This window comes from Elephantulus edwardii, unplaced genomic scaffold, assembly GCF_000299155.1.
Source record: "Elephantulus edwardii isolate Elephantulus edwardi_28Jun2011 unplaced genomic scaffold, EleEdw1.0 scaffold00082, whole genome shotgun sequence".
Lineage (NCBI taxonomy): Eukaryota > Metazoa > Chordata > Mammalia > Macroscelidea > Macroscelididae > Elephantulus > Elephantulus edwardii.
In genome coordinates this window covers 6,586,492-6,599,516 of record NW_006399832.1, presented here as the reverse complement: position 1 = coordinate 6,599,516, position 13,025 = coordinate 6,586,492, and the positions used below count along the sequence as shown (strand labels likewise).

The 13,025-nt window shown below is 39.2% G+C and overlaps 1 protein-coding gene across 1 annotated transcript in view; it reads right to left on the bottom strand.

Moving 5' to 3' along the window:
• Positions 1–11,126: 11,126 nt before the first annotated feature.
• Positions 11,127–13,025, bottom strand: part of FAM151B (family with sequence similarity 151, member B) — a 57,597-nt gene continuing 55,698 nt past the window's right edge. Inside the window, exon 6 of the mRNA XM_006889887.1 lies at positions 11,127–11,289. Coding sequence (XP_006889949.1) covers positions 11,127–11,289 — 163 coding nt within the window. The remainder of the gene's footprint in view (positions 11,290–13,025) is intronic.

Below are 13,025 nucleotides of genomic sequence, written 5' to 3'. Positions count from 1 at the left end.
AAAATTGGAGGAAGACTCATCAATAAGCTATATTATGTAGATGATACAACCTTGCTTGCTGAAAATGGGAAGGACTTGAAGACCTGCTGTGGAAAATCAAAGAATGTTTTTGTTGTGTGCCGTTGAGTCGCTTGCGACTCATAGCGACCCTATGTACAACAGCCCTAAACTCTGTTCTGTCTTGTGCCAATCTCATTGTCTCTGACACACTCATCCCAATTACCCCAGTCACTGAATCAATCCATCTCCTAGAGGGCCTTCCCCTCCTGCGCCTGCCCTTCACCCTCCCAAGCATGGTGTCCTTCTCTAAGGACTGGTCTCTGTTTACAACATGACCAAAGTATGTCAGAATCCTTGCCTCCAAGGAGCAGCCTGGTTTAACCCTCTCCAGGATGAATCTGTTTGTTTTCTTAGCATTCCGTGGTACCCTCAGTACTCTTCTCCAACACCAAAGCTCAAAGGCATCAATTCTCCTTCTATCCTCCTTAGTCATTATCCAACTCTCTAACACATAACAAGTGATTGCAAAGACCATGGCCTGTAGCATACGCACCTTAGTCTCCAGAGAGACATCGTTGCTCTTCAGTACCTCCAATATAGATTGAATTTCAGTGTCAAGAAAACAGAAATCCTCACCACTGGGATGAAAGGGAACTCCATGACAGATAGAGAAATATTTAAATTGTCAATGACTTCCCCTTACTGGGAGCCACAATCAGACCCTAGGAACAAGCCAGGAGATTAGGAAACACATTACACTGGAAAAGTCAGCAAGGACCACTCCAAATTACGAAGACACAATGATGTAAGTTTGAGGACTAAGGTGCACGTGATTCATGCAATGGTTTTATATGTTTTTAAAATTTATTATTAATTTCAATAAAAATTTACAGAGACTCTGGATTTCCATTCATTCTTTGTTGCACTTTTCTCCCCTCCCAACCCTCCCCCCTGCAATGGTTTTTCAGTTACTTACTATGCATCTGAGAGCTGAACAATGAATAAGCATGATAGAAGAACTGATGCCTTTGAGCTGTGGTCTTGGAGAAGAGTACTAAATAACTCTTGGACAGCCCAAAGAATAAACAGATAAGTCTTGAAGAGGGTGCAGTCAAGAGTGCTTGTTGGAAGCAAAGGTGATAAAGCTTCCTCTCACTTACTTTGGGGATGCTGATAGGAGAGGCTGTTCCTTGCAGAGGGACACCATGCTTTGAAAGGTGGAGGGTCAGCCAAATAGAGAAAGACCTTCAAACAGGTGGTGACGTATTTAGAAGCAGCAGAGTGTATTGTGGGAGCTCAAAAGCAGGTATGTAGACCCTTTAGTGGACAATTCTTCACAAGCATGGCTCATTCATTCTTTACTATAATTATGTCTTTTCTGTGTACCCAACAATTTTTGGTTCAGGCACCACAATTTTTCCAGTCCTTTTGTCTTTGACAAGAGAGCCACGTGACAGGATTCAATAGAAACCATGTCGTTATTATGTACCATCTGGTCAGAAATGACTCAAAGCTGATCCTTTAGACAATTTTCAGAGGCAGTAAAATCACATGGAAGGAGAAGGTCCATCTTTCTTGTGCAGAGCAGTTGGTGGGTTTGAACCACATGCCTTTGGATTGGTCGTGCAGCTCCTTACCACTAAGCCACCAGAGCTCTCTAGGAGAATCTGTGAAAGGAGGCATCTGGTTGGTATTTGTTGTCCATGGGAGGGTTGCACTGCTAAGCCAGAGGTCACACCTGTCCTGGTGGTTGGGATCCGCCAACAGCTTTGCTGCAGAAAGATGGGAAATCCCCTCCCACGTGATTTGCAGCCTCAGAATCACCACTGAGTGGGTTCAGCCTTGATGGTGATGAAGTGTTTTGAGATGTTGTGCAAATATTTTTTTTAATATTCCTAGATCAAAGAGCTTATAGAGAAATCTGTAAGTGGTAAGCTCCAACCCCTCTGACACTTTTGGTGAGAGCCCTGGGGAGACAAAACTAACCAAGAGACCACCTTCCAAGTGATTCCAATTCATGGAAGCCAGTTTCCAAGGTTATAGAGAGGAAACTGCCCTCAGCTTTTTTCCATGAAGCAGCAGATGCAAAATCCCACAGACTTTCTAGGTAGCAGCCCAATACATGAGGCACAAAGCAACATGGAATCATTAGGCGAGACCACAGTGTGGTTTTTTTGGTGTTTTTTCTTTTTATTCCAGTGAAAACTCTTGAGTAGCATCTTGAAAGATGAGAAACTACTCACTAGGTAGACTGCAGAGAGAGCAGAAGCTTTCAGGTAGAGCTAGGAGCAAAGTGAAGGGAGAAAGACGCTAACTGGACCTGTACAACACGTCTGTAAGAAGCACCACACCATGACACTGCAGATAGAGCCCAGGACCAGATTTCTTTTCCAATCAGTACAAAATTATACATGTTTTTCCATTAAGAGAGCTGTATAAAGTGACCCATCTGGAACTTTGCTGAGAAATTAGTTTAATTGCAACTATGATTTTTCCAGCTCACCAAATAATGTTTCTTAATTTTCCAAACCCTTTGATCCTCATGTATGTTAAAATTTTAGAGTGTGTCCACTAACAAGGGACCTTTCTAGATCTGTGGCAATGATGATGTCACTAATGAAGACACACTTCTACCCCTTTCACTGAAACAAGTCTCTCATAGCTAGAAACTAAAAATTCAACAGTAGCCTGTGTTATGCAGAAGATACAACCTTGTTTGCGGAAAGTGAGGAGGACTTGAAGCATTTGTTGCAGATCAAGGAATGCAGCCTTCAGTATGGATTGCATCTCGATGTCAAGAAAACAAAGATTCTTACTGCTGAACCAACTGGCAACATCATGAGGAATGGAGAAGAGATTGAAACTGTTCAGAGCTTAATCTTGCTTGGGTCAACAATTAACACCCTTCATAGTAGCAGACATGAAATAAGGAACCGCATTGCACTGGGAAAATCTGCAAATAGGGACCTTTCCAAATTATTGAGGAGTCATGATGTCAGTTTGAGGACTAAGGTGCATCTGATTCAGGCCATAGTCTTTTGGATCACTTGCTATGCATCTGAGATCTGGACAGTGAATAAGGATGCCTTTGAGCTATGGTGTTGGAGAAGAGCACTAAATATCTCATGGACGACTAAAAGACAAACATGTGTTGGAGAGGGTGCAGTCGAAGTGCTCTTCAGAGGCAAGAATGATGAGGTGTTGCCTCACAAACTTTGGGCATGATGTTAGGAGGGGCTATTCCTTGAAAAGGGACACAATGCTAAGAAGGGCGGAGGGCCGGTGAAGGAGAGGACGACCCTTGACCTGGTTGGTTGACATGGTGACTGCTACAATGGGCTCTAGTGTGTCAGGAAGTGTGAGGATGGTGCAGGATAGACAGGGTTTAGATCTTTTGTTCATAGGGTCACTATGAGTTGCACTCGACTTGGTGGTCCCTAACATTTTATCACATATAATTAACTCAGCTGGGACTATTTCTTACACTCCCATTTGCTAATTTTAAAGTGAAGAAGACTTGAAACACTTGCTGCTGAAGATCACAAAAATAGGCTTCAATAAGGATTGCATCTCAACATCAAGAAAACAAAAATTCTCACCACACTGGACCTAGAGGCAACATCATGAGAGATGGAGAAAAGAGTGAAAATTATCAGTGACTTCATCTTACACGGATCCGGCAATAAGTACATCAGGAAATGTATTGCACCGGGAAAATCTGCAGTTAGGGACCTCTCCAAATTATTGAGGATCAATGATGCTAGTTTGAGGACTAAAGTGTACCTAATTCAGACGATGTAACACTTGCTATGCATCTGAGAGCTGGACAATGAATAAGGATGTCAGAAGAATTGATGCATTTGATGGTATTGGAGAAGGGTAATGAGTATCATCCCATGGACTGCGAAAAGAACAAACAGATACGTTTTGGAGAGAGTGTAGCCAGAGTGCTCCCTGGAGTTAAAGGTGATAAAGCTTCATCTCATATACTTTTGGTATGTTGTTAGGAGAAGGCTATTCATTGGAGAAGGACATCATGCTTGGGAAGGTGGCGGTCAGCGAGAGAGAGGAAGACCCTCAACCAGGTGGCTTGACACAGTGACTGCAGCAATGTGCTTGAGCATAAGGATGACACAAAATGGGCCAGGGTTTAGATCTATTCTTCATAAGGTCACTCTGAGTCATACTCTACTCGATGGCACCTAACAACATACAAACTTGCAGACGCCCTTCTGAGCTTGATTAGTGTCCTATGATAGAGCTAAAATACATGTTAATAAACTATTTTAAAACTATATTTGTCATCCAGTTCCAGATGGTAAAAGGATGTCTTGGTAATCCAGAAAAGTAGTTTCTTTTTCCTTAAATAAGAAAATGGTTGATAGCTGTCATTTATCAGCCTTGTTCTAATAATAATTCTCCTATTTCTGGACTTTCCATTTTTATCTCACTGGTAATGTTTTAGTACATTTTTTGCTGGAAATATTTGGATGCAATAATAGGGACAGACCACTCAGACACGGAAAACACTACAGATCTCAGGCAACACTGTTCACTGTCTAACATCAATCATTTACCTTTTTTTAAAAAAATATATATTGACCAATACTATTTATTATTGCAACTCAGGCTTGAATTTGTTCTTCAGTTCCTTCAGCTTAAGAAATAATATGAGTTAGGCCCTTCTGATTTTCTGGGTTCATCTCTTTGTACATCTCATTATAACACTTTCCTTTGTCTTCCCGTGCTGCCCTTTGAAATCTTGTGTTTGGTTCCTTAATTTCATAATTTCTTCCCTTTGCTTTGGCTTCTCAGCGCTCAAGTGCAGTATTCAGAGTCTTGTCTGACATCCATCTTGGTCTTTTCTTCCTCTTCTGTCTTCGTAATGACCTTTTGCATTCTTCATGGATGGTATTCTTGATATCCTCCCACAGTTCATCTGGTTCTTCGATCATTAGTGTTTAAGGTCTCAAACCTGTTTTCTGAGATGGCTCTGAAATTCAAGTGGGACAGACTCAGGGTCAAACTTTGGTTCCTGTGGACTTGATTTTCTATAGCTTCAGCTTTAACATGCATGAGTAGTTGGTGGTCTGTTCCACAATCAGCACCTGACCTAGTTTTCACAGCTGATACTGAGCTTCTCTAGTGATTCTTTCCCCAGAGGTAATCTATTTGATTCCTATGCATACCATCAAGTGAAACCCAAGTATATTCTGTGTTTATTTTTCTTACAAAAAGTATTTGAAATAAAAAAGTATTTGCAATGAATCATCAAAAACACTGCATGGTTCAAAATTGGGAAGGGTGTATCCTAACTCCATAACTTTTCAATCTATATGCAGAGGAGGATGGGCTTTATGAGGAGGAATGCGACATCAGGATTGGAGGAAGACTCATCAACACCACCTGTGGTACGCAGAGGACACAACCCTGCTTTCTGAAAGTGAAGAGGACTTGCAGCACTTGTTGCAGAAGGTCAAGGACTGTAGTCTTCAATATAGATTGAAGCTCAATATTAAGAAAACAAAGATTCTCACCACTGGTCTGATTGGCAGCATCATGAGAGATTGGTATTATTAGCAGCTTCAGTTTGCTTGGCTCCACAATCAAAGCTCTTGGTACCAGCAGCCAGGAAATCAAAAGGCAAATTGCTCTGGAATTTACTGTCAGGGACCTCTCTTGAGTAATGAAGAGCGACGATGTCAGTCTGGAGACTAAGGTGCACCTGATTCAGGCCACAGTCTTTGCAATTACTTGCTATATACACCACCATCAGAAAGCTGGAAAATGACTATAGCTGACAGAAGGAAAGTTGATGCCTTTGAGCTGTGGTGCTGGAGAAGAGTATTGAATATACCATGAACTACCAGGAGAACAAACTGGTTCATCCTGGAGAGAGTGAAACCAGGCTGCTTCTTGAAGGCAAGAATTTTGAAGGTTCATCTGACATAGTCTGGGCATGTTGCAAGGAAGGACCAGTCCTTGGAGAGGGACGTCATGCTTGGGAGGGTGGAGGGACAGCACAGGAGGGGAAGACCCTCTATGAGGTGGATTGTCTTATTGACAGAGGTAATGGGGGTAGGTGTGTCAGAGACAATTAATTAGGTCGGCACAGGACAAAGCAGGGTTTGATGAATACCAATGAATAAGCAGAGCTGCTTTTTTAAATTCCAACATTTTCTATCTTTAAGTTTTAGTCTGGGAAGTTATAATCAATTCTTCAACTCAAGTAAGTTAAGGAGGCTCTAGTTTAGAGAATATGCTACCAAAAAACATATACCAGAGTGCATTTCAATAGTTTCAACTCTAATCACATGTGAGCAGTGTGCAGTCTCGTTTTGCACACCAAAATGACAATTACGACAATCTGCTTTTCTCTACTTACTTTCTTTCGATTTAAGATCTGTGGGTATGTAACAATTGTGCAAGCTCTTCCCACTCTGACACACCTGGACTCTCAAAGGTTGTCTTGGCAAGAATCGAATAAAAGGAGGAATTTTTTTTTTTTAAAAAGCAGGGCTCAGAGCTGTTGTACATTGGGTCGCTATGAGTTGGAAATGATTCAGCAGCACTACCATTTATTAAACCTAACATTTACCTATTTTAAAAAAAAATTATTGATCAATGCTCTTTATTATGTCTCCTCAAACCCTCACTACTTCTTGCTTTCACTTTACCCTACACATCCATCCACTAATCTCTGCTCCCGTCTCCCTCCCTCCCACTCCTGCCCTGATTGTGTGAAAACTTTTCCTAAATTAAGGGTGGGGGTGTTTTTTCTCCCAATCAGTCATTTATCCTTTTTTTTTTTAAAGGTGACTTTGTCCTACAAGGAAAACACATACTATGTTAGAGTAAAATAAGATTTATTAAAAATCTAAACTGGGAAACATCCACAATCACAAAGTAAAACTTGCCTGAGGAGACAAAGAAATCACTGTATCTTATAGGGTGAAAACAGAACTAAAGCTACAGTACTATGACTGGGTGGAAGGGAACTGACAAAGTTAAAACATCTTAAATTGGAACCGACTTACAGGATTTATTCACTCACTCACGGGCATTGAGGTCAACTTAAAATTGACCTTCCACTGGGTCTGAGAGGCTGTAAATCACAGGTTACGATCGTCCATCGTTCTCTAGGGGAGCAGCTGGTAGATTCAAACTTCCAGGGACACACAGCTTTGAATTAACAGTGCAGTTGCTTATGGACCCAGCCTCTGGGGCTCTCCTTTCTGGGATTAGTTCCATTTTGAAAATATGAAGACAGTTTTAAAATTATTGAATATAATTATTTAATTATTGAATATAATTGAAATATAAAATGCAGTGAAAACTGGAGTGGGGGTTTGCCTATAAACATACCCAAATGTACTTTCCCAGAACATATAGAACATTTATATTGTATTTGAACTTTATATATGTGCCCATATGCCTCTTCTCTGTCAATATTCCATCTAAAGTCACCATTATTCTGACTTGTTTCATCATAGATCAGTGTTGTCTTCTTGAATCTTATACAGTATGCACTCTTATGTGTCTGCTTCTTTTACATTTTTTAGCCATGTTTTAGATATCAGAATTTTGACATCTTTTAGTGCTCTGTAGTCGTCCATTCTATGACTGTACAATTATTTACTTATCAATTGTTTGGTTTACAGAAATGTGAGTTGCTTCCAGTTTGCACTAAAGACCAAAGCAGCAATGAACACTGACATAGATCTTTAAATGAGAACAAAGACACAGATCTAGTGTATATCGCTAGGAGTGAATGGGTTGCGTTTTGGGGTAAATATGTATTTTTCATTAGAATTTTCCATTTTCTATAGTGGCTATACTATATTGCACTCCCACAAGCAACACATAAGTCTTATTCCTCAACAACCTCAGTACTTGGTAAGGTCACTTCCTTCAGCACTACCCTTTCCTGTAGGTGTGCATTGGTATTTCATCGAGGTCTAAATTTCCTTGCTAAGTAATGATGTTGAGCCTTTTTCATTGCCCACTTGAATGAACAGGTTGTAAAATCCTAACCTGCTGCTCTTGATCTTATTTATATTTGGGAACAAGTTGTCTTTGTTATGTTGATGAGACAGGATTAAAGTGGAGCTGTATTTTGAGTCAATCTCTATTCAGATCTAGATTTTGAAACAAGCAAGAGAAGTGATGTGTATTGCATTGAAGCAGATGAGGGAGAGAACTGTTCAAATGGGATATATGAATAGGTAGAGTGAAGGTGGCATGGTGGAGTGGACTTGAGGGGAGGGATTACATAGCAATGAAAGAGTTTTTCAAGGAGAGCAGTGAATTGGGGAGAAGGTAGGCAGGGAGAAAAATGCAACAATGAATGACTGGAAACCCCAAGTTTCTTAAAATATTTCATTTAATAAAAAAATGTAAAAAAAAAAGTGGTGGTTAGGAGAGATGGCAAGTCACATGAAGAATATACAGGAAGAGAAAAGCCACGGGCCTTCTCCTCCAGAGTCAACAGGGAGAAAAAGTCTTCCCCGAGAACTGGCACTGTGAATTCAACTTCTAAATTGTGAGGAAATTAATTGTTCTTTGTTAAAGTCATCCTCTTGTGGTATTTCTGTTATAGCAGCACCAGATAATAAGTAAAATACTCCCCAAACTCCACCTCACTTCTGTCGAACTGGAGCTCACTCAAAGCTGACTGGGGTTTCAGGAGATTGCCCATCGTTTTCCAACAGACCTGATGGCATATTTGAACCACCAGAAAGGTGAGATGACACCACTGGAGTTGCCTTAGATAACTCAGACATCCATTAAAAAATGGACTCTTCAGCAGCATAACTTGACTAGTCTCTTTGTTCCTTGAGTGTACTTGACAGTATACATTCAACCCTTAATCTAAGCTACACCAACCTAAGATCTCAATGTAAAAGAAGTCTGCCATAAGGGTAATAATTGGAACAATACTATTATTTAGAATCAGGTAATAGTAAAAATAATCTTTTGAACAGCTGATTTTTATGTCAAACTTTATAAAAATGCAATTAATTTATAAAGTCTCTTTACAAAAGTAATGCACGGTCATTATAGGAAATTTATAAACTTTTAAAAAGGTATTTTTAAGTTACTTTAAGTTAAAACTATTTTCCTATAATTATGAAATTGCACCTTTTGTCTTTGGCTAACAACAAGGGAAAGTAATGTTTTAGGTGTTGACATTGCATTCAGCTGAAGCAAAAAATTTAAAGTGGGAATATTGTCTTCAAATATTTAAATGTCTACAGTGCCTCATGTCAGATTATTGAATTATGTCTCTATCACTTACCTACTAACTTACCTGCCTACCTTATCTTCCATTCATCTACCCATTCACTGAACCATCCTCACATCCATTAGATGATGCACATGGCATGTACAAATCTATTTATGCATAGTGAGCACAAAAGGAGCGAAATTAAGGCAAACGGTAGAGAAGTATCAGCTCAAACTATTAAGCAATGATATGAACTGAACTAAACACTTCATTATATGAATTTCAGTTAATCCTCAGAACAATATTACAAGGGATCCTCACTTTCCCCAAGTTCCTGGGTGAGGAAAGCAAGACTCAGTGCAGTTAATTATTTCTAGAAGTCCAGAACTAGTGAGGAATGAAGTTGGGACCATGTCCTTCTGACTTCAGAGCTCTAGTTCTGTTCTCTACCTTGTAGTTGTTAGGTCCCATCAAGCTGAAATGACTCATAGCTGACCCTTAGGTGGGTTTTCAGAGGCTGTAACCACATGGAAGGAGATTACACATTTTTCCCTTGAACAGCTGGTGGATTCAAACCACATGCCTGTGAGGTTGGCAGCACTTCTTACCACCAGGCCATTACAGTGTCCTATGTTCTCTAAACAGAAACACATTATTCTTGGAGGAAAATGATTAACACAAGACAAATCACTTGTCTTAGGAACTCATTGGTAAATTACATGTTTAGTAACTCAAAGCAGCAGGTTTTCTTTTAATGCCTTGGTCACTACTATGGCAGGCCCTGAAAAGAATATATAAAAAGATCCTCTTGATAACTTTGAGGATACATAGTATGTTTGATACAATTAAGTGTACAACATTAAATAGTTAAGATTGTTAATGTTACATCTAGAAATCACTGGTGCTGTAGGCGAATTGGTATGAAGGCCTGTGTCAGAGGACAATGAAGTTCATTTTAGGGTGAGTTCATAGCAACAAGGATCTTGAAAGAAAAGAAGTAAAACTGAAGTTAATAAGCCTTTAGAGGCTTTTTCATATGGTATGAGATGTTTAAGAACGTTTTTCTAAGCTAAATACTCAGGGTATGATTGAGTAAAATGTGAGAGATGAAGTCATGAAGAGGTAGCTGATGAATGGAGGAGGAGAAACAGGGGCCTTGATTACTGCTGCTGAGACCTAGAAACAAGCTATGCATTATAAGGATTAAAACTCTGCATTTTAGTACAACTTTGATCATAATAAAAGTTCATAAAAGAAACCAGGAATATAAAAATTTATATAGCTGCCAGCATGGTTCCCAGTAATTTGGAAATTATATTCATATTGTATCTATCTAATTTATATGGTTTTCAGGAAATAGATTTGATCTTGGTATAAGAAAGTTGCTGACCTATGTGAAAATTCACTTTTATTATTTCTGAAATAACTCGTTCTCTAGGGGGAAGAACAAGGCAAGTGTGTGTGTCACATTTTGGTGGAAGTTCTGTAATACAAGTGACAACTGCGAAGCACTTATGATGGGCAGTAAACGAAACACTTTGTTACATGTATCCAAAGTGATTTACACCTGTGCTATGAAAAGTGCAGATGCTTCAGATCAACTTTAGTATAGAAAATACACTTTTCCTAGATTATTAGGCTCTTCCTTATAAGTAATTACACAAAATAATAACAAAGTTAATAATCTATTATAGATTGAAGTCCTGAAATTTCTTCTTTGCAATTCTTTTAGGGAACTGTATTATAAGGAAATATTCCTCATACAGTACACACTCAGTAGGTGGGTTTTTTAAATAATTGAATTAGAGTGTACAGGTCAATAATCATAGTTCATCTGGCAACTGATCCAGACCAGAGCAAAAAGGAAAAAAAAAGGCTTATACAATGCATGGGAAACGATTTATAACAATCTTCCTTTTAGAGATATGGCTTGGTTAAACTCATGGGTCTGTGGTTCCGAGAGGTCATAGAAAACTTGGCTTTTGTCAAAGTGGTCTCTAACATAAAGTAAATCTTCCACAGAATAGTTATCATCTTTTCCAGTCCAAAGAGTCAGGCTGTACCTGCATGAAAATAAGGCGGAATGAAATAGTTAAAAGGGAAGGATATGAAACGATGATGAGTAATCCCATTAAGCCTAAAGATAGTTGCTCTCACTTATCTCTAACCCATATGCACACAGATGAAAAAATTAATTAGCTCTGGAGGAACTGCAGCTTCCTGTTTGGTTCTTTCATCAACACTGAGCATCAAATGGAACTAGAGGGGGGAAATTTTCCCATTCCAAATATCTAAAATTAGGTAACTGCAGTATTTGATGCTATAATGTTTGAAGAATACTAAGAGGTTTTAAAAACAGCCTGGGGGTACTGGAAAGGGGTCCAATTTTCAGAACAAACTGAGGAAGATTACACTGTGGATCAAGGAACCTGTCCCCCACACCAACTATCGCTCAAAACTGGTTTCTTCAGTCAAAAGGGACTGATGCTGAGACTGTGGGGTGACTCAAATGTGCCAGAGCCCCAAACACTCAGGCTCCTGTTATCCATAGGGGGAGTTTTGTACATGAGAGAAGAATGACAACACCAGGGGTGTGAAGTAGAAGGAATCTCTTTAAATGCATTTCTGAAGAACTGAACACTATAATAATATCTGTAGATTTATTATGGATGCCAGAATATGCTCAGAATTTTAATGCTGTATATTTTCATGTCTTCCATTAGGACCCAGGGAAATGTAAAGCTGTAGAGTAGTTTTGTCTTCCCTCCACCTACCCAGTAACTGTTAGACTCCATGGGAAAACCATGAAATCATTTTTAAAAACTAATTAAGAGAAAAATGTTTATGTTCTTCTAGTTACAGGTACACACTCCTGTTCTTCGAGATGCACCATTCCAGAAGCATGCTCTGTTGTTGCTATTCACCCTCAAGTTGGAATCATCTCATAACTGACCCTCCAGTGGGTGTTCAGAGGCAATAACACACACAGGAAGAAAATTACTCATTTTTCTCCCTCAGAGCAGCTGGTGGATTTGAACTGCCTGGTGTCGGGTTGACAGAACAACTCCTTACCACTAAGCCACCAGAGCATTATATGGAAGGAAAGTAATTTGGATTTTGTCCTTCACAATCCCACAAAGTAACTCTTTTAATCTGCTACTGAGAATACAGAAAAGGAAAAATGGAAATTGGTTTTGAAACCTTTATTTTTTTGCTAAATTGGCATCTTCATTACTTTATCTGTGCACCATGGAAACAAACCTTATAAAAACACTGATATGCACATTTAGGTTAAAAGAAGAGTTTTCTAGTGCTATTTTGCGGCTTTTAATACTCTATCAATTGTATTTAAAGTTAAATGGGAAAAGAGAAATTGCCTAAGGTTATCTTAAATTGTATTCAAACAAATTCTCTTTCTTTATTTAAATTTTCTTATTGTGAAATAACATAGATAAAAAATGCATAAAACATAAATGTTCATTTTAATGAACTACACCAAAGGTGGATGATTTTAATCTGTGGACCTCTGGTATGGTTTTAGTTGTTTTTGGTCAAACATTCTTCTAGGTGGTATAGCACTGGCCTGTCCACTTGCTGTACAGAGGTAACTCGTGGTTGCTGTGATGCTAAACACCATGACACTGATGTGTCAAATGTGATAATGATTGCTCATGGTGGACAGTGTTTGGTGGAGCTCCTCAATTAAAACAAGCTTGTGTGTGTGGGGGGGAATTGTGTACCAATGAGGGAGTTTTTCTTTTGCGTTTCAAGGAGAGGAGCAAATGGGGGGGAGGGGGGA